Source organism: Anas acuta, chromosome 1 (genome assembly GCF_963932015.1).
Source record: "Anas acuta chromosome 1, bAnaAcu1.1, whole genome shotgun sequence".
NCBI classification, from domain to species: Eukaryota; Metazoa; Chordata; class Aves; order Anseriformes; family Anatidae; genus Anas; species Anas acuta.
The window spans coordinates 169,575,745-169,600,428 of NC_088979.1; the positions used below are offsets into that span (position 1 = coordinate 169,575,745).

Here is a 24,684-nt window from a genome sequence, read left to right on the forward strand (position 1 = left end):
CATTCCATTGCTTACCATATAAATTGATAAATCTGATACAGCTTTCCACAATGAGAGGAATGACTTGTCCTGAATCCTGGAAAAGCAAGAGAAGAAAGAGTGTACTGCAGATGTGAAAAAGGAAACCTCCCTACTCTGGAATGAATGTGAAAATGGGTTTTCTTGGTCAATCCAGATGGACATACAGTGCTGCCAAAAAAACACATAAGAAAATATATAATATCTAACAGAATTCTCATCCCATTTAGGGACGGAGGGAAAGGAACAGGTGAAGAGAAAGGATTAAGGTTCTTAATGAAAATAATTGAATCAGGAAATTCACAAACTTCGTTCTCTAACTCTGCCACTGTATCCGGCTAACACTGTATGTGACATCTAAGCTCATGCATTTATTTTAGATTTTTGAAGCAAAATGAGTTAAAGCAGTGAATTTGCCTTTAGTTTATTATTGACAATAATACTCCATGAAGAAGATGATCCTTCTGCATTTATTTAACTTACCCCATTTTTCCCCAGAGGAAAAAATCTTACGTGGGCCTAATTACATAGGGTGTAATTCCTGGAGGTGCTCTTTTTGTTTGCTAAAAGTTATTGTCAATAAACAGTTGACAAAGTCTTCTCTGGATCTGCTGGACTATCAGAAAAGTTCTTGGAGATGAGCTACCCAATGACATTGCATGGGGCACTTACTAGCTGTCTCCCTCCTGACCTCCCTCCTGATTTCTGTATCCTAAAATACAGCAGATGATGTCTTGGCACATTATTTCAGGCTGCACTAACTCTGGTAATACACTGAATGGTGAACTGCAGCCACTTTGAGTTAGGAACATTGGTTAGCTGCCCCTTCAGCACAAAGGCATTGGGAAAGGGAGGTCACAGCCTGCTCCTCCCCACCTTCAACTGGCAGAATCACTGAATCATCTAGGTTGGAAGAGACCTCCAAGATCACTGAGTCCAACCTCTGACCTAACACTAACAAGTCCTCCACTAAACCATATCCCTAAGATCTACATCTAAACGTCTTTTAAAGACCTCCATGGATGGTGACTCCACCACTTCCCTGGGCAGCCCATTCCAATGCCTCACAACCCTTCCAGTAAAGAAGTTCTTCCTAATATCCAACCTAAACCTTCCCTGGTGCAATTTTAGCCCATTCCTCCTCGTCCTGTCACCAGGCACGTGGGACAATAGACCAATAATGAATCAAAGCTCTGGATCTCAGCCATGGTCCAGCAGCCAACTTATAGGTTAAATATCATTAATTATCATCTTTAGTTAAATAGAGATGCTTTAATAGAGGAGAAAAAATGCTGGTGGTGGTAGGGGGAGAGGATGACTACACACTAATTTTCAGTGAGCTGTCTTTTTCCTTCAAACTGCTGATTTTCCAAAAGAACCATCACGGTCCTTCAGTTGTTTTGGCACTTTAAAAAATGGATGTTTTACCCCATGCACATTAATGACTACAAGTCATCAAATATCTATTAGAGATACAAATCATATGATTAAAATTATGCTTGTGTTGGAAAAAATTACTGTTTCATAAATAATAGGTACCTTCAAATTTCTTATCTTAGAAGCTATAATTTTTCTTTCCAAATGAATTTCAAATATGTAAGCGCTCAGAGAATTGACTAATTCATTTGAAAGTTTAATATAAAACCAGTCTGTATTATAAAATCATGAATTCAAAGGCACCCTGTAACTCAGCATACACATTTTTTCTTACTAGTCCTTCTCATTTTCATGCTAAATTACACTAACAGGAAGTTTATGAATTAAGCCCAAGCAGATGAAAAGCCAACTACTAAAAAAAAGCGTTTGAAAAATAACACACATTGAAGTAATGAAACAATGCAATTCCTGAGGCAACCTAACTCCCGTTTTTCTGTGTACTGCATATTGTTTTAGTGGGGTTTACAAAAGACTGTAACAGTAATGATGCTATTTAAGTTGTGGCTTGTTTATCTTTTAGATCAAAACCTAGCAAACACTGGTTAGCCAAGAACCACTAATATCTTTCTGTTTGAGTAGTGTCATGATTCAGCAAGAGATGAACAAAAAAAAACAAACAAACATGGAACAGGTCAGTTGCTAAATGAGGAATACACAGTCATCTTCACAGACATTGAGCACGCTGGCCCTCCACAAAAGCAGAGTATTAGAAACATGCCCATCATGCACCCATATCTCCTGTTAGTACACTGGTTCATGCAATAAATGTAAAGCCTCTGAAGAGATGGTGTTTGCAGTAAGAAATTACAAATACATTACTTTCTTACTTGTTTCTTGGGGGAATCTGCTCAGAACCACATACAACTTCATAGTTAAGAGATTCTTTTAAATAACATAAACCAAAATCTTTGGATTTGGGATCTAATGACAAAAAAAAGTCTGAAGTAACAATTTGTGTTGGTGAAATTCAAGAACAGTGACCCTACTGCTACTGTGAATTTAATCTGATGTGTGTAGTCAGTGACTGTACGTTTGGGACTAATTATTGCATCTGATGATGCAAAAATGGAACAAAAAGCAATTTGCTGTGATACTGTATTTCACTAGGTGTAACCCCTCGTGTGTCAGAATGACACATCCCTATGAGGAAGGACCCGTTCTTTGTGCAGGGATGACTTCCTAGGTTAGCTCCCACACTGCCAAATCTGTCATACAACTACCTACTTTTTCCTTTTGAAAGACTATGTAGAACTCTCCGCTTGCAAGTCACCCACACTGCCATGTGGTACAACCCTCTTCAGCGTGAGAGAAAATGACAGGGTAGCATTTCTCCAAATTTCCTCTGTTCTTCCCTAATGCAGGGCCTTTTTGCTGTGGAATTGTTTTTTTCTCCTTACTTTCTCCCTTGAGCAAGAAACCATTCATGATATTAATCTCTGGCACCAAGTGATGATTTCCTGGAAGTCTTTGCACAACACAGCACCACCAGCATAATAATAATCATAGTTTTTCCACACAGTTGTACTGAGGCTGGTTGAAAGCTCAGTTCAAAGACGGCTAAACTATTTTGGTGCCACTGAGCACAGAATTTGTTTTGCGAAATATTTGCTGCTAACTATGCTGCACAGAAAGAAAAAAAAGGACACATATAACATTCAAATTCAGTTCGCAGAGCTTGCAGTCAGGAATTCCATTCACTGCGTTTATAAATGTATTGCTACATATTTTTTGAAGCTTGCTTTCCTTTATCTTTGTCAGCTGGTGTCCAAAACCACTAACTGACTGTGATGGGGAGGTGTTTGTTAATGAATAAGGGAATATCCATCATTTAAGACTACAATCACTCCGCAGTTATGCCAAATTCAGTTTTGCCTGCTGTACTCGTAATACCATTTCTTAATGCAAACTTCCCCCTTCAGCTTAGTGAAAGAACTAATTTAGAGCCAGGCGTGAATGAAACCCGAGAGTGAGGCAGAGATGGTTCTCTTTTCACCAGAACTATACCTGATGTCTTGTGTGAGAGTTCCTTCGGCCTCGGCTAGAAGCATTATTAGAAATAAAAGTATGAGAAAGAAGAAGATAGTAAATACAGCAAAGATATAAGATCCGTAATAGTGGTGATCACAATTTCACGCAATATAATAAATTCCTAAAGTCAAAGGAAATCAAAAGCTGGATATCAAGCCCAGGATGATACTGCTTCTTCATAGACTTCGAATATTGAATGTAACTAAAATGGCAAGCCAGAAACTGTGCCAAGTTGTGGGGTACACCGCTATATCCCCTATTTTCTATACGATGCTGTTTCCTAATAACACCAGGCTGCCAATCCTACCCCTACTTGATTAACAAAACTGTAGGGAGACTATTGTGAGAAATGAATCCTCCTCTTTCCCTCTGACTTCAGGAAGTATTATATTGATCAACTGGGAAAGAAAAGAGCCCCAGGACAGACTTAAACATAATGATCTGCCTCAGCTCACGTGAGGCCGTGACCATTATAGTAGGAAGTGTTGAGATCAGCCACTCCAGCGGCTGGTGCCAGTACCTTGATGAATGACTCCAAATCACCATTAAACAACTTAGCACTATACTGTGATCGGGGTCTGGGCTTCCTGTGTTTCTGGGGCTTAGGGGGAAGATTTGGAGGCCTAAGGGAAGGGAATATGATTACTGAGCAAGTAGAATTAAGTCATACAATAAAACGAAATGTCTGTAAAGTCACGGCAAAACAACAGCGCATTGCAAAGGGAGAAATAAACACATCACTTATCAAGCAGAGACTTTCCATCAAATTTAACTGTAACACAATGATTAAAGACTGAAGAGCTCCCCCATTAAAAATGCATTACTTATGGATAAATACTGACATTCTTTATGAATACCCGTTTTACAGTTTTACCATACACATTTATTCCAAACAAGGCACAACTGCAATGGCCATTTCTTGTCACTGTCATGCATGAAATGTGCAGCCAACACTGGAATTGGTGCTGCCAGCTGCGGCAGGACATGGGGCACTCGAAGCACCTCAAGCAGAGAAGTTGCTACCTGCCAGAGCAGCTTCAAATTCAAATTGAAACCACTCAGCACACTCCCAAGATGCTTCAAAACCAAACTCTGCATTTTCAACTCGAGCCAGCAACAGTACGCAGCTTTAACCTTCCACATACAACCATCAGCATCTTTACACGGGGAAAGAAACACTTTGCAAATTAGCTAAAGGAATTAAAAGGATGTTATCAACGTAGAACAAATAAACCAAACCAGCCTAGCAGAAAAAAAGAAAAGAAACAACACACAAAACTTTGGTCTGCAAAACATTCACCTCGCATGTTAGATGTTACGCATGTGATGACTATGACTGAAAGAGATTACAGGAAATAAATATTTTTCTTATTTTGTGAGTGTCATGGCACTCCCCATGCCAACAGCTTCTCTAGTGCCCCTGCATCAGCAGCCCAATGTTTCTATGGCTTCCTCAGGAATCAGTAAAAAATTACAAGGTTTTGGGGAAACAGTGAGGAGCACTACTTCAAATCATAAAACATGAAGTGGTGGGACTCTGGTCCATTCTTGTACTACCTGCTATTTATTTTAAATTCATCTTTAAGAATATCCTCTTCCCTTCTACATTTTAACTTTGATCTTAAAGAACATTATCATTTGCATGTCTTACAGACTGGAAACTTAACCAAACCCTGGGGTAACGGATAGGTCCTACCCAGAGTGGGGAAACTTGTCCCAGGGATCATATGGGGAGGACCTTCTCCCTCAGAGCTTCTTTTTCTTAGTGACCGGGTGTGAGAAGACAGCAGTTAACAGGGCTTCAAGCTGTTCCTCCACTTCACTAAGGTAAAATCATTGCCTAGATCCATTGTTTTCTTTCTGCTTACAGAACAAGGAATTTAGGATGAGGTGAGCCTGATGAGTCACCTAATTTGGAGTCAGGGAAGAACATTTTTCTCATTAGGCATAACCTTGCTGACTTCCAGGTACTGCTGGTAGCATCTGGGGTCATAGTCTCAAAATCAATGTCAGCAATTGGGAAGAATGCTCCAATTTGTCACCACTTTTCAACTGGGGTCATGTAAGGAAGGAAGGTGAGTAAGTCCAGCTGATGGAGCTGAAATGGACAATGAATCAGTGGGAAGAGGAAGAAGGGAGCTCTTAAGTCTGTAGAGATGTTCCCAGGAACATGGGGGCCAGACAGAAGAAATTATACAAAACCAAGTGGTCTAGCAAATGCAGAGCCAAAGCTTGATCCAGATTTTTAGCTGGAAGGGCAAAACTTCTGTTCATTTTGTTGTTGTAGTTGTTTTGTTTTGCTTTGCTTTGTTTTTAATTCAAGATATGGGGTGGCAGCAAAGTCATTCCTATCCAGGAAACAAAAAGTAGCAAGACAAGGCACTGAGCAAGGATGTATTGACTGAAAAGGGCAGGGAAGAGAGAGACCAGGAAGGTTAGTCTGGATGTTCCTGCTGCCAGCAGTACGGGAAAGGTGGTGCCCAGAAGCAGCAATATAGGAAAGTGGCAGCTGCAAACTCACAGTCTGATGCCCTCGGGGTTGCAGCATGCCTGTCTGTGTTTATGTCTGGAAGCAGCCTCACAGGTGTGGCATTACACAACCAAAATGTAAGTGCTGCACAAAGCGGGGAGACCTAACACAGTCTCCCTTCTCTTCTGTGAAGGTGTAGACCCATTTAAGTATCAAATGCATGGATACTGAGGGAAACAGGTATTTTCTTCTGAACTGTGCATTCTGCTCAATAAAGTTTTTTGGTTTTTTTTTCCTAGCACCAAAAATCCACCTGCAATGTCCAAATTCACAAATATTTTCAATGATTTCCTTGCCTCTCCCATCACTGACACTGGCCTAAGCAGCTCACAAGAATGCTGAAATGTTAAAATGCTGAATGTTAAAACACACGGTGCCTGTACACAATTTAAGTAACAACAACAATAATGTTACACATCATTAGGAACTTGCTTTATACTGTGTGATTTCTATTTTATTTTCCATTTGTAGCTCTCTAAACCAAGTTAAATAAAAATGTCTTACCTTGTTGTCATGTATTCAGCCCTGTGACCTAGAAAAGTTGAATAAACAGGAAACAAAAATGTGCATGTTTTAGGTAGATTTTCCGTTGTTTGTAACTAAATTATGCTTGGTAAATTGCTTTTAACCCTAATGCTCACATTACCAGCAAAAGATAGACAATTATACAACTAATAAGGCAATGCGGTTATCTACCATCTCCACAGCTGCATTTAAAATCCAAACATAATCCATGTTATGGAACAACTTCTAAGAACCCTGCGTGCTATAAAGGATCATTTGATACTGTAAATAATTTGAAGCAAAACTCCAAACAATGCCTATTGGTTTTGCGAATGTATTTTCTTTGGCTAAATCAGTACAGAGGTAGAGCTGTGCCAGTATTAGATTACATTTCCCCTGGTGCCTTGTGCCTAAACCTGTTCAGTGCAGAAAATAACAAAGCTCTGGTGGGTTGCTGCTCAAAGACTCCTTTTCATTTGTGTAACTGCAGGAAAAAAAATACAACACTATCACTGGGAAATTATGCAACACAGACATAAGAGTGACAACTGCATAGAACTGTGCAGAAGCAAATCCTGTACTCCAGAAAGGTTCATGGATAACATTTGCAGAACAACAGACCGGTCAGTCAGGCATGTGCCCCATGGAAATGCATGATAATGAGAAGCAAAATAATCAAACAGTAGGATGGTCCTGGTATGGTAAGTTCCCACCAGTCTTGTTTTCCCAAAGGGAGATCGCACCCTGTAAATTTACTAGAATTCTTTGAATGTGTCAGTAAAATACCGGGTAAAGGAGAATCAACGGAATTAACTTCTTCAGAAATGCAAGGTCCTCTGGTAAATGTCTTCACAAGAGGCTAACGCATAACTAAACAGCTATGGATTGAATAGCAAAATATTATCACTGATCAAAAATAAGTGAAGAAAAGGGAAACTGAATGGAATTAAATGGTCTATTTTCATCATGACAAAAGTGTAATGGTCATTTACTCAAGCCTTCCCATCCGAGCCATTTATGTAATACATTTACTGAAGTCTTAGGGATATCACAGCAGCTAAAGAGGCAGAAAATTGTGCAAATAGCTAAAATACTTTATTATCGAGTCATGAAAAAACTGTGAAGCCCTTCAGATGTCTTTACCAATGTCAGGGAAGAAGACACACAATGGCAAATTGAAGTCAGTATCGACAGGTTCAAATAACAGATATTAGGGAGGAAGAATTAAATACCTATGCAGCTAGTAGAACTACAGATAACTATGCTGACTCTGAAAATCACTCTGAGCACCATTTGGACTAGCTCTACGATCCCTGCTGAATTTGAAAGTGACACCAAAAAAAAAACCCAAAACTTTTAATACAGCAAAAAGAACAAAAATCAGTGATACGCAAAAGTAATATTATCTGGCAATCTCCTGGTGCACATGAAATACTGCACAGTACTGAATGCCCTCCTTTGAAAATATATTAAGCTCTTGGAAAAAAAATAATCTCTGGCATTGATAAGATGTGCAAAGTTTGTTGGCACCTATTTTAAAGAGGTGAAAAAGAGCAATAGAGATGAGTATGTTAAATAATGAGTGACATGGAAAGGGAAAATCAGGAACTTCTGCCTGCTCATATAATCAAGGGAAATTCACTGAGACTAAGAATTCCAATAATAAGTGCTAGTTAAACAAGAGATGTTACAAATCCCAAGTCTGGAGGTTTTAAACACATCTCTGATATTTAATAAATGAGGGTAAAAACTATCTGGGACACAGAGTCAATTTCTTTTACAACTGCTTATTCTCTTGCATTTCTCTTTGCTTGGTTCAATAGATGTGCGTTGGGTCTGAATTAACATGGATGTAAGTGTGCTTCCTATGTATAGTATCAATTTTGTTTGAGTATTCCTCATTTACTGTTCCAAATTTGCACATGCATACTCAGCACAGAGCATTTTATCTATCTTCCTTGTGCAGATCATGAAAATGCATCTGCAGTGTCCATGAAGAGCAATGGTGTAGTAGCTAAATGATCAGAGGGAACAAAATCCAAATGCTGTCAGTGCTGTGGACACCACGTGTTTTTGAATAAAAGCAAGAGAGTGTGCCAAAGAAAATTACTGTTTAGACCATCCTCTCCCTCTCCTCTTTTATTCTTCTTCTCTTCTCTTTCTCCCCTCTCCTCCATCTCCCCCCATTTGTCAGCTGTCTTGCTGACATGAAAGTTTCCAGAAGAGGCAGTTTGAGTGGAGGAGGGGAGCAGTGAGTTCACTTCCTAAAAAGAACTATTTTCTATACTACCTAATACTACTAATATTTGTAATTTTACTACCCTTCCAATTCTCTATCATTTCAATTATCCCTATTCAAGGCATGCACAGATCCCAGGTCTTCCTTCCCAGGCATGTGCGTTGTCATGCAAGACATACCTCAATAAAGTGGGGTACCCAAAATTTTTAACTTACAGGAATGGTGGCTTTTGCTCCAAATACTGGCTTTGAGTGTGCATGTATACATTTGGGATACTATTTCTATGGCATCGTGATAGAATAACAACTATGTGCAAAAACAGTGTGGGCAACAGAAATAAACGACTTGGGGTTACAGCTGCTTGGGTCAAAGGGAATGCTTCAAACAGAATGGCCCAAGCATGCCCGAGCACAGCAGAACGGCCCAGAGTCTGACAGCAATTTATCACTTAAGACATCCCGCTGAGCAGTTTTTCTTTGGATTTCCTTTGATATAGCTCTTCCCTTACTTCTTTCCCACATGCATTACGCAAAGGATTCTACTGCCTTTTATTCTTCTCCCTTCAGTAAATGATCGTGTATTTTACTGGGCTTCCAAATTAAAAATATTTATTTTTCCAAATACATTTTTGTGAGCATTTGGAGGAAAAAATTCCTCATTTTTGACCAACATAGCCGCATGTTTTTTGTGGGAAAAACTTCTCAGCACTTGGAACCAAATCCTACTAGATGAAAACTTCTGTGAGAAAGAATATAATATAATTAGCTGACTGAAAACAGTTACTACCTTCTACAGTCCAGCCCTGCAAGAAAACACTGCTTATTTCATGCTTAGTCACTCCCTGGACAAGGGCTTTGTTTGGGTCTCAGCCACAGAAATGTTAATAGCTCTTTAGGCACCTCCACAACTGGATTTTTGGATCTGGTGTTTTATATTAAAAGCAAGAAAATTGTCTGATTAACAACACATTTTTTTGGCAGTAAAAAGAAAATAAATTGACACATCCTGTTACTCTTCAGAGAAAAAGTTTCCTTTCTCGTGTCTGAACTTTGAATTACAGTCTTTAACCTTCAGGAGAAGATTTTTATTTTTTGTGGTGTAATACACTTCCTCTCAAGTCTGTAGCACTCTGTGTGGCATGTGGTATGATTTTCCTTTTCCCTTTGGTCCATAAGGAAGTGCCTGCTGGGAGGGCTGCTAAGAGGTGGGCTAGAACTATGCATAGTGCCTGATTCATTGCTGTCCCAATTCATTTTTACTTCCTTTTAATTATGGGAATCTGCTCATTTGGTTTGCATTTTAAGATGTATTTTTTAAAAAATTATGGAGTGTGTTCAGGACAATGGATAATTCTCTGTCATCATAATTTGTAAAGATTCAAATAATTGTACATGCAATAATGATAATCAGCAGGTATAGAGCTACGCATTAAGTTTTCATTCATTCCAATTCACAGTGATAAAATACTTTGTAGAATCCCACATTAATTAAGTCTGTAAGAGTCTCGGTACTGGAAGTAGGTGAAGAACAACAGTGAGGTCAGGATTTAACCTATTACCCTTCATAAATGCTTCACTGAGCTGTACCACTGCAAGAAGGACTTTCATGTCCATGTTTCAGAAATGTTGTACTAGTGGGTCCATTTTAAGATATGTATCCTGGATAATTTTGCATGCTTGAAAAATATCACTTTCCCTTAACTCTTAAAAAAAAAACAAGTCATCAGGAATCCTGGGGAAGTAGTAATAGTGCATTTATCACAGCTCTCAAATCACCCTGCATTGACCGTGTTAGCTCTCCTTTCAGACATGAGGTTTTTCATTCAATAGTTCCATCTCCAAATATAGTCACTTGTCTAAACATATGCACAGTGGAAATAAGTATCTGTTGAAGAAATAGATTTGATTTAGGGTGTGCAGTCTTACCACTTCATCAAAAGTATGACTGGTTAAAAATCAAATCTATGCTGAGTGGACAATTGAGCTTTAAGCTCTGTCACTTCCTCCAGCATACATCCTGAATTTCAGTGGGTTCACTGTATACTTTGGGATCACTTTTAGGTTTGTTGTGTGATATTTACCTTCTCCAAGTGTCCTCTGCAGCAAGTCATGCTTTGCTTGAAGCTTTGTGATGAGATTACTACCTTCCAAATATTCTCTGAATTTCTGTAGAGATGAAGATCAATCTATTATTATGTATGTGACTTAAATCCCAGGAATTTCTGCACAATGTTTACTTCAGGTGTTTGATCTGTTATCACATGAATGAGGAAGCAACCAACATACCATGAAATAGAATTGCTCGGTTTCCTGCTGGTTAGCTCTTCTTTTTGCAATGCTAGGCTTACTCAGATATGTCTCAGAGACTGTGGACTTCACAGACTCTGTTGAGCGACTGTGCTGGAAACATTCTGACACGTCGTAGTCTTCAATGGTGACCATATCTTGTATTGTCTGCAAAGTAGCCTCTGTTGTTTTCTTAACCTGGTATTAAAAAGCACAACTTAACAAATGGAAAGATGAATACGTACCAGAGCAGCCTAGAATGGAAGCTCTTTACTTAAACGAATGGTCTGGCATACTTGCCCAAACGGTGTTGTGGAAACATGAAAAATTAAATGTACTAAACTAGATATCTATGTAACACAAAAATAACATCATTAGGCTTCACATCTAGTTCTCTGCTTTACCATGGTACAATCCATAAACGTTGATGTACTCTTGTGTTGACTGTATGTGAGAGAAATGTGATGTGATTTGGTTATGGTCCCTAATTTGGGGCAACAGGAAATAGAGATGACAGGCTGTGCTGAAGGGTTAATTCTTCAGCATATGCCTGAATCTGCTAGTTTCAACTTGTATATTAAAGCATCTGGCTAGCAGAGCATGTTCTTCCATGTTAAAAATCCATGGGACTGCGCTGTGGTATGAAGGGCAATCATGTCTGGACACAGCTGGAGGAGAGGGCTGGAGAAAGAATATTTTACATCAGTCTCACAGCACTTCCTATGGAGCACAGCCATGATGGAAACCCAGGGATGAATGCCTTGGAACAGAGGATGCAGTGTTTCCACTAGCACTGGAATAAAAGTAACTGGCAAGATTGACAAGGATGTAATTTACCTCCCAGTTCTGCTTTTCTAGACTTTTTAGTAGAGTCAACTGACTCATGCACACTTCTACACATACTTCCAGTGCAGGAAAATAACCTTCGTATGCCTGCCAACATGATTTCTCCCTCTATATCCTTACACTCACTGGTGAAAAATATCTTTCTTGTTCTTTTTGTCTTTGCTACCTTGAGACGCTTTCTGAATGCAAGTGTTGTTTTTTTTTAAAGACTACCATACAAATCTAACAGGCATTACTATTTTGTTCTAGGCATTCAAGACATGACATAGAATGAGAAAAACTCAAATCCCAAAAGCTTATCAAAAAAGCACACACGAACACAAAAACATCCCTGTACTTTAATTGAAGATACCCATTTAAACTGAGGGCCTTTAACACTACCTTAAATTGGATAAAAGTTCAATTTATAGCCACGATGGGGCCTCTCTCTACTGCTGGAGCAGAAGAAAGAGAACAGCATTGTATTTCTGTAGTTTACAAAAAATGCATTTTGCTAGGTGAGCTATTCCCACGACAGGCATTCAGTACTCCTGTTTATAAATAGCTGCAGCTGAAAGCATAACAGATTTTGACTCAGCTACCACAAAAGACAGTCCAAATTCCTCTGACCTTCAGAAGTAGTAATTTGGGGACTGGACAGAGCGTGGTCACAGAAAACAGTAACTGTGCTCACTGGCTTTCTGCCACAGAACTATATGCTATAACATGCCAAAAAAATACATGCCCTGCAAGTTTTCACTGAAGCATCCGCAAAATATAGAACTTAGTACTATAACCACATGGAAAGGTAAAAGATGGAGTTTCCAAACATCTATAAAGCAGACAAGGATCTACATGCGCTTTAAAGAAGCCAAAGAAAATTCTGACAAGTGAAGCATTCATACACATATCATTATCTGTAGGTAGTTAAACATACAACATCTGAACCAGCTGAACAAGTAGGACTTCAGGAACACAGACCTTTGAGACACTTGATATTAATTCCTGAATTGTACTTCTTTTAACATCTCTGGAACTGCCTCCAAATTCAACCTATTTGACCATTTTGTAACAGGCATGAAAAGTGGTAGTTTTATATCTGACGCATATTTAATCTCCTAAGAAAAGACTAACTGCAAATTCTGTGGTTTTCCATGTTTATCACATCCACAAAGCCGGCTACCAAAGGAGCCTCTACATAGCACTTTGCCAGTGATCTTCCGAATAAATTCTACATCAGGCTAAATGGGTCTCAGGAAGTAGTGTGAGGTGATGGGCATATGAACATGGGAAAAAAATCAGCCTGTTTCAACTCTTTCAACTCTTTTCAGCTCAATGGTTCTCTAAAATTGAACAGTTATAGAAGAACTGAGTTATTTCAATAATTCAAAAGAGCACTAGCATTTGAGTGTCTGGAAGCAAACATTTGGTTAAAAGAAAAAAAGAAGAAAAAAGCACCCTCTAAAATACAAGAGATCCTTTAAAAATCAAAAATACTGGATGAAATATGTGGGTAAATAAATAAAATCGTTAGGAAAAAAACATCAGGTGTTTTTTTCTCTGTTGAAAGTTATTTACATAGTAAATTTATTTTCATATTTTCATATAATTATTCATGATTGATAAATAAAAGTGTGAAAACAGACTAAAATAATTTTGGAGACAGATGTATAGAAGCATATGAATATACATATGTTTTAGCTGAAACTGAATTACCTCAAACCTCTCCTGAAAAGGACAATGAACAATACATATGCAGTCAACACATGTTGCTGTTTCGTTCTGGTTTGTTAGTATACTTGGCTCAAGCAAACAGCCATGCTTACTGCAAGCCAAATCCTGCATTCTTTTACATCCCCTGAAATGTCTCCAACAGAAAAAAAAGAAAAAAAAAAAAAGAAAAAAAAAAAGAGGTATATAAGAAGCTTTTTCTATCTTGGTTCTAACTTAGCATATTTGCCAGTATTTGTTTTTAAAATTAGGACAGCTCATATAGATTGGAGCCATTTTAGTGTTGTTTACATGCTTCTGACAAGGTAGAGAAAAATGCATCTTCCTGAAAATAGTGTCTGATACATAGCCCATGCATACACAGACCTTACCTCCTCATTTTCAATTTTGAGAGTGGCCAGCCGTGACTGTAGCTGCTGATACCTAAGCATAAGCTCTGCTTGCACAGGTTGCTGGGCAGTGACTTGACAAACCTAATAAAGAATCAGAAAGAGCTGTGAGATACAAAGAAGAAAAAAATTCAAGTCTTTGGTTGCTCTCCTTAACATGAGGTGAATTACTATCAATGACACTAAAATGCAATAAAGCAGATGATAAAATGTAATCATCTACATTTAAAGCATTTATATGCTATGAGGTGTGGAAGTACACACCCCATTTTAGGACTACAGAGCACAGCCCTGTTTGTATGGCTGCTTTGTGTTGCTTCTCTGTCACACAGCAATGCAAACCCTGGAGTTCCCTTCCTGTGAAGATGTACACAGGTGATTCTGCATTCTGCTTTGCTACTGGCCTTTGGAATGCAAGAACAGGGCACAGCTGGGAAACCCCATACTCTTGAAGTCTCCAGATGATAAAATGGAGAACAAAGGGAAAGGGCTGTATTTCAGTGAACACGGCTTGGAGATCTCCAGCTGCTCTCAAATAACAATCACAAGTTCTGTTACAGGAGAGAGAGGTAATGAAAACATAAAGTCACTACTTACCTTGGTGCTGGACTGAGCACAGGCTCACCAGCAAATCTTCTGGACATGTCATAATGGGTAATACAGAATATAATAACACACAACACCTTTTATTTGGGAACTCTGAAGAAGCTCAGAACAGTGTTGCAAGTTTTGCAAAAGGTTATTGCTGACCTACTTGATTTTGGGTAGCAATAGCAGCTGTTACCATTCTGTGTCTTTGTCAAAGGGGATAAAATTTCTATCCTGGTGTATAGGAAGAGAAATAACCACTGTGGGGATATTTGTCACTATACAGACCTCATCACCCATATGAGACTGGAACTCAAATTTCATTGGTGGACAAAAAGCAGTGGGGTACATTTCCATGAATCTCTGCTTGTCACTTCGTGGCTCCAAGCTGTCAACTGCATTTTCAATGATGTCTAGTCCCTCATGCCTGGAAGTTTCAAGGTTATACTCTGCAGAAAGATACGTTCTTAGGGCTCTGTTCAGACTTGCGTGGTATCCAAGATCACAACACTTATAACAGAAAAAAGGGAGAAGAAAAACAGTTAAAAGGCAAGAACACCGTTCCAATACATAAAACCATAAATTATTACTAAAATTTTATGTCCAGAAATTTTTCTGTCTTCAAAGTATTCTACAAAATATCTTGTACATCAAAACATGGTATTAGGGTCAAAACAGTAAGCATTTAGTATCCTCATTTTATTGCAAAAATTAAAGGACAGTTTTGGAAAAGAGATCAAGTGTACAAGTACAGCAATACATGTATGTTTGGATTTGTTTATCTGATACAGATGTGCAATGACTGCATTTACATAGAAAAGTTCTGGGACTCCAGCAAGAAGTGGGCTGGACTTTTACAATACTGTAAAGTATTATTGTCATGTAAGCCTCAGATAATCTCTTTAAATGTATCTTGATATACCTACGCATCTAAGTCAATGCTAGCACCTAACTGAAAATGAATCAGTTCTTGCTAACCATGTATATACCATGACAGAAAAACAAAACCAAAACCAAAACCACAACTGCTTCCCCCATTAGTGACTTAAAGCCCACGCAGCTCCAACCCCCTGCCATGGCAGGGACACCTCCCACCAGACCAGGTTGCCCAAAGCCCCATCCAGCCTGGCCTTGAGCACCTCCAGGGATGGGGCACCCACAGCTGCTCTGGGCAGCCTGTGCCAGGGCCTCACCACCCTCACAGTAAAGAATTCCTTCCAAATATCTAATTTAAATCTCCCCTCTTTTAGTTTGAAGCCATTACTCCTTGTAGCTACCACACCCCCTGACAGGGTCCCTCCCCAGCTTTCCTGCAGGTCCCCTTTAGGTACAGGCAGGCCGCTGTAAGGTCTCCCTGGAGCCTTCTCTTCTCCAGGCTGAACAACCCCAGCTCCCTCAGCCTGTCTCCACAGGAGAGGTGCTCCAGCCCTCTGATCACCTTTGTGGCCCTCCGTTGGACTTGTTCTAATACTTCTATGTCCTCTGGTGCTGAGGGCTCCAGGGCTGAACACAGCACACCGGGTGAAATCATCGCCATCGATGCAGCGCCAACAGTTTCACATCCTTTCCCCTGACAGTACAAGCGTACTTACTGTAAACACCTTATTTCCCATGCTCAGACAGAGCCAGCAATACACATCATTACTAAATGTAGAGTCATAATTTATCTCTTTTATTTCTAGGGATGAGAATAACCCTGGAATATAACTGAAACCTAATTGGTAAAATGTAAATTGTGTTTGTTCCTGAATTTTAAACACCCTACATTTGCATTATTCATTACCAGTTAATATTTTAACGGAATGGCTGAATATATTTTTAAAGCGTTGCAGCAGAAGTGTATCAAGTGATTGTTTTCTTAATCCCCTCTTCCCCCCATTTAATAGTATCTTAATAGCAGAGATACTATTAGAGATAATAGTATCTTTAGCTTGTGCTGGGTGGGCTTCCAGGTAATGGCAGGAGCACTGCAAACCTCTCTGGCACCCCCATACTGGAGCATCAGGCTGCTAACAGCTGCGTACAAAGCAGTGTTCTTTATTTGAAAAGTGTGCTTAGGCTTGACTCGGTCCAGGGTCAAACTGACCAGAAACCTGTTGGCAAGCATTCTGCAGCAGAGGAAAGTAGCCAAAATTTCTCATCTCATAGGGTGTCTGCTGGAAATTGCTGCAGTTTTAGGAGAGATTTGTCCCTGGCAGAGGACAATGCATGTCTAGGGCAGTCAGGGAGCACACTGCCTCCACCTACCTCCATCCCTCCTGGATGCCCAGCCACAACTTAAAATCCTTCCCTGCAGGACTCAAGAGCCAAGTGATGCATTTGGGTAAGAAGCAGTTTGAATTCAGTTGACTGTGTACCATGTTTATACACATCCCTCCCGCACAGCTATTACAAACCCTTACAACTCATTAGGAATCACGTTCCCTTCCCGTTCCTCCTTATTTAATAAAAGAGAAAAAGACAGAGAGACAGAAAGACAGACACATGCACAAGGGTAGGAAAGAGATTTCAACCTATTTACCATACTTAAACCTGTGTGTACAAGAGAAACAAACCACTACCTAAAAACTAGCTCTTGAACTATTTAAAGAAAAAGGAAAAAAGCTGTCATGTTCATTCAAACACACATGGCTTAGCCTCTTTCTTTTGCATTTATACAATGGAAGTGTGTTTCATGTACCATAACAGCCACTCAATTTTTATATTAAAGCCCATCCATATTTCAAAGATACCCAGTCCCAAAAATATTGTTTCTAAAAGGAAAAATCTCATGGTGTTTTTCTCTTGTTCTGCGTCAAATCAGATCTCATATTTAATTCACTATCGTGGATGAAAAGGACAGACTAAAAGTGATGATAAGAAAGTGGTTCAGGGAAGCTGTTTTATTTCGTGTGCATTAGTTTGAGAGAGACCTCAAAGAAGACTAAATTGAGAGGAAATAAGAAATGGAGGGCAATGCTTCATTTAGCATGGCCAACTATCCATGTGTTATAAAACTACAGGCATTTAGAGCCTGTATTTTGGAGGATTAATAGAAATCACACTGAATTACTACTATAGATGTAGGGGGGGTTGATACAGCTGTTTTACAAGTTGGAATATAACATTGCAGCCTTGCAGCTTGATGCAAGACCTTCACTGTTTAACCCCTAATCTACTCAGTAACTACCATCTGATCAGGAATGAAAGTCTTGGTTATTATCTGCAGGTGATAACAGCTGTACAGGGTAACAAATACTGTTTCCCAGCCAAGAAAAAGGATTCCTCCAGTGAAGCAGAATATCCTGCCAGACTATGGCTTTTTTTTTTTCTTTATATTTTTTTTTCAGTGTTAATGCCAGCAGAGCAAACAGGAACAAAATCCAGAACCTGAACGAATGCCTTGTGAGTGGAATTTAAAATGCCTGGATTTAGATTTTTACTTCAAAAAAAAAAGTAAAAGTAGAATTTGTATAAGTAGTACTATATTTTTAAAACCAAAATGAAAAATGATAAGACATTGCAACTCTTACTTCTGCCAGGCCGGCAGAAAACTGAGACAAAGATATTCTTTGGAAACAGCTCTGCCACCATACCAACTCACAGCTATTCAGAGAGGAGAGCATTATTTTCATCTGTTAGCACTAGTGATGGTTTAGAGATGCCTACAATGCAGACAGCACTTGGTGCATTTGCTCATTATTAACACTAACAACATAAAGTACTGCTACTATAAACTGCTGCCCCCCAACACTGGAAGAAAACAAACAAACAAACAAACAACAAACCACACACCACTTTTGAGGTATTACAAAAAGGTAGATATGTATGCACTTACACATGCATGCATGTATACATGATTCTCATGAAAAAAAAAAAAAAGTAGACCTAAAAGACTTGTAAAGCTCAAATGAGCAACCACACTTAGCCAAAAGAAATATGAATCCTTGAGGTTCGCTCATCAGGACACTAAGGTGACAGCCTGGATGGCTAGTAAGACCTGCTATCAATCTATGGGCTAGAGAGATGAGATGTCAGTTGGTGCAGTAAGACACGAAGATGAGAAATGAGAGAATGAAGTCATAGACTATGAGTTTTATTGCATTTCAGGATTTGTAAAGACTTTTGGTTGGGTAAAGTAGAGGGAGATGAGTGATGCATTTGGGATATGTGTGAAAAATTAATTTTGTAATTTGCATTTTATTCTTATTTGGAATTTAATCTGAAGCAGTCTCAAGAGCATTTACTTTCTTTATTGCACCCCAGAGTATATTTAGGCTTGAACAAAACAAACTGCAGTGCTTAGCACAGAGCTGCAACCAAACAACCAAGCTGATCTTCATTTCATTTCAGGAACAATAATAAAATTCTAATGCCAATAGAGACAGAAATTCATAAAAATGCCTTAACCTCTAAATAAGTCATGTTCTAATCATCCCTGGTACACAAACATCAACATTCAAATCAAAGGGATCTGACTGTACATATCATATTTATGAGAACTTATAATAAAGACTGTGAGCTGCATACGCTCTAGCCTCATTTTAAACTTGCTTCTGTGAATGATTAACAAAGAACCTTTACTGAATAAATTAAGTTTGTAACAGCTTAATGCTCTCTAACTTCCTAACCATCCGAAGCATGTAGACTGCAATTAGATATTTGGAAACTCCACTTTAAGGAAGATCAACACATAAACATTGTATTTATGCCAGTAGCAGAACTACAGTGAAATTAGTTTTGATCACTATTTCCTAGCACTTACCTTCAGATCACAAGAATGCATGCTAACTCTGATAGAAGTTCCTTACCTTCCTCTTATACTCAGATAAAACTCACAAACACAAATACATGGAACTCTTTAAATAAATGAGTCATAATTTGTGCCACATGGACAGATGCTGGTACTAATAGTCTGCTTAGCAGGGGTGTGTATGCTACTATTCCTCAGACATCTATAATCTTAAAAAAACATCTATGTATCAGACAAAGCTTATTTAATTTAGCTAAAAAGCACTCTGCTACTTCCTACATGATACACATAAGGAGAAAAACTAATCCTGTCCTTCACTTGAAAAAGATCCTACTACATATTCAAAAGAGAAGAAATATTCATCAGAAAAATCAAATTTCTCTAGAACAATATGGTGAGAGCAGAAACACACTGTATGTATCAAATCCTGCTTATCCCCCAACTTCTCTGCAAATGTTGGTCCCAGCCTTCAGCTCACGAAATGCATTAAAGCATCTAGCTAAGACTCCAGTAATATTTTATCTTGCTTTTATCACAAGGGCTTAAGATGAACACCACATCATCATTTTAAGTCAGAAGCCCTGAGCTTTGTTAATGAAATGAACGAGTTGAACAGTTCAGACTGAGTTCATCTAAGGAACTGCAACTTAGGATTTTCCATATGAGCCTCACAAATCAAGTTGCAGTGGAGAAAAATCTTTAATATATAAATAAATCCCACAACCATCCCCAATTTTGTTATAAACAGTTCACTGTGCTCCTCCGTATATTTATCCCATTTTCATCAGACATATTTATCAGTAATGTAGGAAAACATTCACTTTCATTTACAATCAACATCAACAGCTCAGGGAGATCTAAATCCCCTCCATGTTAACTGAAATTCAGACACAAAGGAGAAGTAATCCCCTTCTGCAAAGAGAGAGAGAGGTCAGGGAAGCACAGAAAGAAAAGCAGGCAAATAAGGACAAAGTAGAGGGGGTAAAGAGTGAAATAACCACCCCTGCTCTGAAAACTCAAAATTGTCCCATTACATTAGTAGATTTACAGAATGAGGTAGTCTGGATTGTTGTAACATATGGTCAGTGGGAAGTATGTCTCACATTCCGATGATATAACCCGAAAATCTTGCCAAGACTCTTGCAGTTACAGAAAGTGTTTCCTCTGTCAAGTAGTAAACACTCCGTCTAGATAGCAGTGCTTTCACAGAATATTCTGATTAAATACAAATGTCTGCAAGACACTTCCTTTAAAGAAGCTCAGTCAGATTGAGTTGGCTCTAAAGCAAATTCTGGTCACACGTTCATAGCCAACTCTTACAGAACAGTGATGAAAAGGACATTTAAATTTTCCATTTAAATTCTTTAGAGAAGTGTAATTTCTAAAGCCATTTCACCAAAATAATGTTATTCATGGCTTGGAAAAAGCCACTCAAAGTAGGTATTGTTTTCCAGCATTAAGAAATATTGCAAAATGCAAATTTCTGTTAAAGAGTAGAGCTGCTAGAAAGCTCTAGTCTTCATGGTTGTGTAAGCATCTCTTCAAACACGAACTCCAAAGAGTGTTATCTTTGTATATATGTACAGAGAGCTTCAGCTCACTTCTCCTCACAATTCTTTGTGAAGCTCCAGGGCTGTGGTTTCTACAGCATTCACTGCTATGGCAAACTCTGTGAACATTGGTAAGAACCAGAAGCATTTTCCACTCTGAGAAAGTTTTGACACAGTAGGAACATACCCTGGAGACATTTCCTGGGAAATGTGAGCTCTAAAAGAGAAGGCAGGAGAGAAGACTAAATCAGCATCTTTCCAGCCTCTGAAGGGGTACAGGTCCCACGGGAGTCTGTACTGGGCCCAGTACTGTTTACTCTCTTTATTAATGACATAGACAGTGGGGTCAAGTGCACCCTCAGCAAGTTTGCAGATGACATCAAGCTAAGTGGGGCAGTTGATACAAGACAGGGAAAGGATGCTGTCCAGAAGGACCTGGACATGATCAAAAAGTGATCCCAGATAAACCTCATGAAGCTCAAGAAGTCTAAAGTGCTGTAACTGGGTTGGGGCAATCCCAAACATCACTACAGACTGGAGGATGAATGGATGGAGAGTAGCCATGAGGAGAAAGTCTTGGGGATATTGGTGGATGAAAAATTGGATGTGAGCTGGCAGCATGCACTTGCATTTAAGACGTTTATGTTCTAAGAAATGTATGTAGTCAACAAATAGTTTAATAGCACAAAATGGAATATTCTACTTTTTATGTTATTCCTGTCATATTTGCTTTTGCCACATAGGGAAGAAAGGTACCATTCTAACTTTAAAAGATAGGGTTCAGCATCCTATTTGCACTTTATTTTGTGAAATATAAAGCTGAAAGGAATATCTGCTAATTATTCCACACAAATTATAAATGATGAATGTATTGTCATATGGGCAACCCATATGACTAATGTATTCCCTTTGAAAATGAAAAACATTATACGTATTATTTGTGAACAAAATAAAGATAAAAATAAATGTGCAAATACTTACGTCAATTAAATCTGAAAGGTCATGAATATAATACTTGAAAACAGAAGCGTTGGTTGCTTCAAGGGTGAGCAGGTATTCATTACGGGCCTTAATAGATTTCAGCTTGTTTTCAGAATATTTTGCTTGACGCTAGGAAAGAGATTGCATATGAATGTATTTGAATTACTTAATTGATGATATGTAGCAAAAATGGAAACAATTCAAGCAAACATTCCTATTAACAAGAAAGAACCTTAACTGGCAGCCTATTATTCATATAAAAATGTAATACAAAGTGATAACTTAGTATTTCGTTCCAAATATAACAAACCTTGTAGTAAGAATTATAAAGTATTCCCTTTTCTGATCTGCAATTAAATCAAGTTTTCTATAACCCACTGTTAGTTTATTATGTGTACCTTGTTTAATTTTATTTCCCAGCTGGACTTCTCTGTCTAATATCATGCTAAAGAATGTCAGAAATGCATTGAAATTACTTCATATGAAGCAAAATAAAAGGACTATTTACTTTTTCCTTCATTTTTTCAATCTTTTTCACAGAGCTCCGTCTCTGGTGTCTTTCTTCTAGTCGAATATGAAAAACAGGGTCTCCCGACCTCCCAATCTGTTTTTCTTCTTGCTTCTCTGCCTCCTTCAGTTTGCTTTCTGCACTGATGCTCTCTGCATGATACATGTGGTATGTTTTCATGACCTGCAAAAGACAGAATCAAAAAGGAATTAGGAGAAAATTAAAACAAAAAGGTACATACAGAAAAAAAACAGGGTCATTGAATAAAATGTTCTCTTATAAAGATGGAATTTGGGTAAGTTTCCTTGCCAACACAGGCTGAGGACTTCCAGTTGCATTTTTATTTTCTGATTTATTCAACACTATCCCATTAGGGATACTAAGAGCTTATAGGCTTTATTAATGACTGACTTTCCATGAGGCCTTTGGATGATGCCAGAATTGTCACTATTCACTTTAAATAAATGGGTGTTTATATATCTAAAATTCTAAAAGTTCAGAGTGCTTTACCAAGCACTGTGAATAAAGAGGAAGATGATGGAGAACCAGCCATCATGTAAGGGTATGAGACTGTCTCTCATTCTGCCTCACTTCTGCCCAGAAGACCTCGTATCTCAGAAACATTTGGTAAGTGATTGGGCAGCAGGCTATCAAATATTTAAGCCAACAGTTGTGCAGAAAATATTTTCTAGGATTTTTTTTTTCATTGCTCTGACAGGAAAGAACCAAATCCTTGTTATTAAACTTCAGGCCTCTGTATGAAAGCCTGAAATGATGAGCAATAAAACTAAATCAATATCAGGGCCACATCTCTCTTACTTCCTCAGTACTAAGGTAATGGCTCTGCTGGGGGCACCGAGTGTTTGAAAACAGGCGGATATGCTTCGCTGTGAGGACAGGGGAAGGAAGCAGGGACAACAGGAAGCTTCAGTCTGGGGACAGGTCCCTGGTCAGCTGAATCGCTGTCACAGGCCTGGAGAGAAGCTGTGTCTAACCATGCAGCCAGCAGATCAGCCATGATGTAGAACTGGCCAGCTCTCCAAACATGAGCTGGAGAAGGAGCAGTCTGATAGAGAAGACATGAAGACATCTCCTCCTTCCCCCATAACACCACAATCGTTCCTGCACACACACTTGCTGTGTGGACAGGAGAGCGTGGACCCCTGGACTGCAAACACAGCGGGCTTCATGCAAGGAACAAGGTGCAGAGGCATCCTCAGGCCTCCTCTCTTCTTCACAGGATGCTGGAGCACTCTCTCCAGCAGATGTCATCTTTGAGCCCAGACTACCCAAGCCACTCTCATTTCCAAAGGATACAGCCAGGGAGGAGTCAAAGGGTCCCCCATTCCTCCCTCAGCGGGGCTTGGTGTGGCCTGCTGAAGGGAGAGCCTCGTCTGGGGAACTGCCCAATGCTGCAGTGCTGATGCCACTGATACAGCTGGAATAGGTTTGGTACTAAAAATGAAACAGGTGACTTTTCACCAGCTTTTTGTAGTAAGGTAAAAAATGTGAGAGATGTGCATCAAAAGCTGTGGTCTTATTTTTAAAAACACATGTTCACAGCTCTCTGTGGAAACACTGGATGCACAAAGGCAACAGCTGGCGCCCACAGTCTGAACGGATGGGGCAAAACTGTGAAAACAAAAAGAAAAAAAAAGAGCTGAAAAGAGGATGCAAGCCTGCAGAGCTGAGATCTGCACTGTTTCCAGTTTAACCTAACAGCATGTTTAGCTTCCTATATCCTGCACTGTTACCAAAAGCATTTTTAAAGCTGTCAATATCCTCTGCCCAGGGTATCTAACTCATATAGCCACATGGAAATACCTAGTGAAAAGAAAGAAATACACTTCTTAAAGAAGTTTTTTATGAAACAAACCTGAAAAGGCACAGAAAGTTATATATCTCTCTTGAAAATGACAGGAAAAGGAAATTAAAGACAATAATTGTATACCCTTCTCTGCTGGTCTTTTTACGCAATTTGTTTGTGCTTCCTTGCAGAAGTCTACAGGTGTTTGTTTCTTTTTATTTATTTATTTATTTTCATTCAGTGTCAGCTCTGGAGACTTTGTAGTTGGTGGGAGAAGGCTAAATTATTTATCTTAACCATCTAGGAAAGTTAGTTTGTTTTGTACTCTTTCTGTTCTTGCCTGCAAAGAGGGAACAATAATAACCTCGCTGAGTTTCCTAACAGCACGTCTCAAAGCATCTGACGCAAGGCAAAATCCTTGCTTTGACACTTCTTGACAAAGGCAGTAAACACAAGTTTCAGAAGCAGTTTTTCCGAGTGCTGTATAGCACGGCATACTAGGCATAAATATCTTTCTGCAGTGGCTATGACA

The 24,684-nt window shown here is 39.0% G+C and overlaps 1 protein-coding gene across 3 annotated transcripts in view; it reads right to left on the bottom strand.

The window, feature by feature from the left end:
• SRGAP1 (SLIT-ROBO Rho GTPase activating protein 1) overlaps positions 1-24,684 on the bottom strand; it is a 149,446-nt gene that overhangs the window by 29,112 nt on the left and 95,650 nt on the right. Inside the window, exons 5-13 of one of the 3 annotated variants that reach the window (XM_068669320.1) lie at positions 22,346-22,528; positions 21,838-21,966; positions 14,863-15,084; positions 13,969-14,070; positions 11,042-11,239; positions 10,837-10,921; positions 6,518-6,545; positions 4,004-4,106; positions 16-76 (exon numbers count right to left, since the gene is read on the bottom strand). In XM_068669320.1, coding sequence (XP_068525421.1) covers positions 16-76; positions 4,004-4,106; positions 6,518-6,545; positions 10,837-10,921; positions 11,042-11,239; positions 13,969-14,070; positions 14,863-15,084; positions 21,838-21,966; positions 22,346-22,528 — 1,111 coding nt within the window. Of the gene's footprint in view, positions 1-15; positions 77-3,459; positions 3,494-4,003; positions 4,107-6,517; positions 6,546-10,836; positions 10,922-11,041; positions 11,240-13,968; positions 14,071-14,862; positions 15,085-21,837; positions 21,967-22,345; positions 22,529-24,684 lie in introns of all 3 variants that reach the window. The other 2 variants (XM_068669321.1, XR_011091955.1) reach the window with 2 other exon arrangements.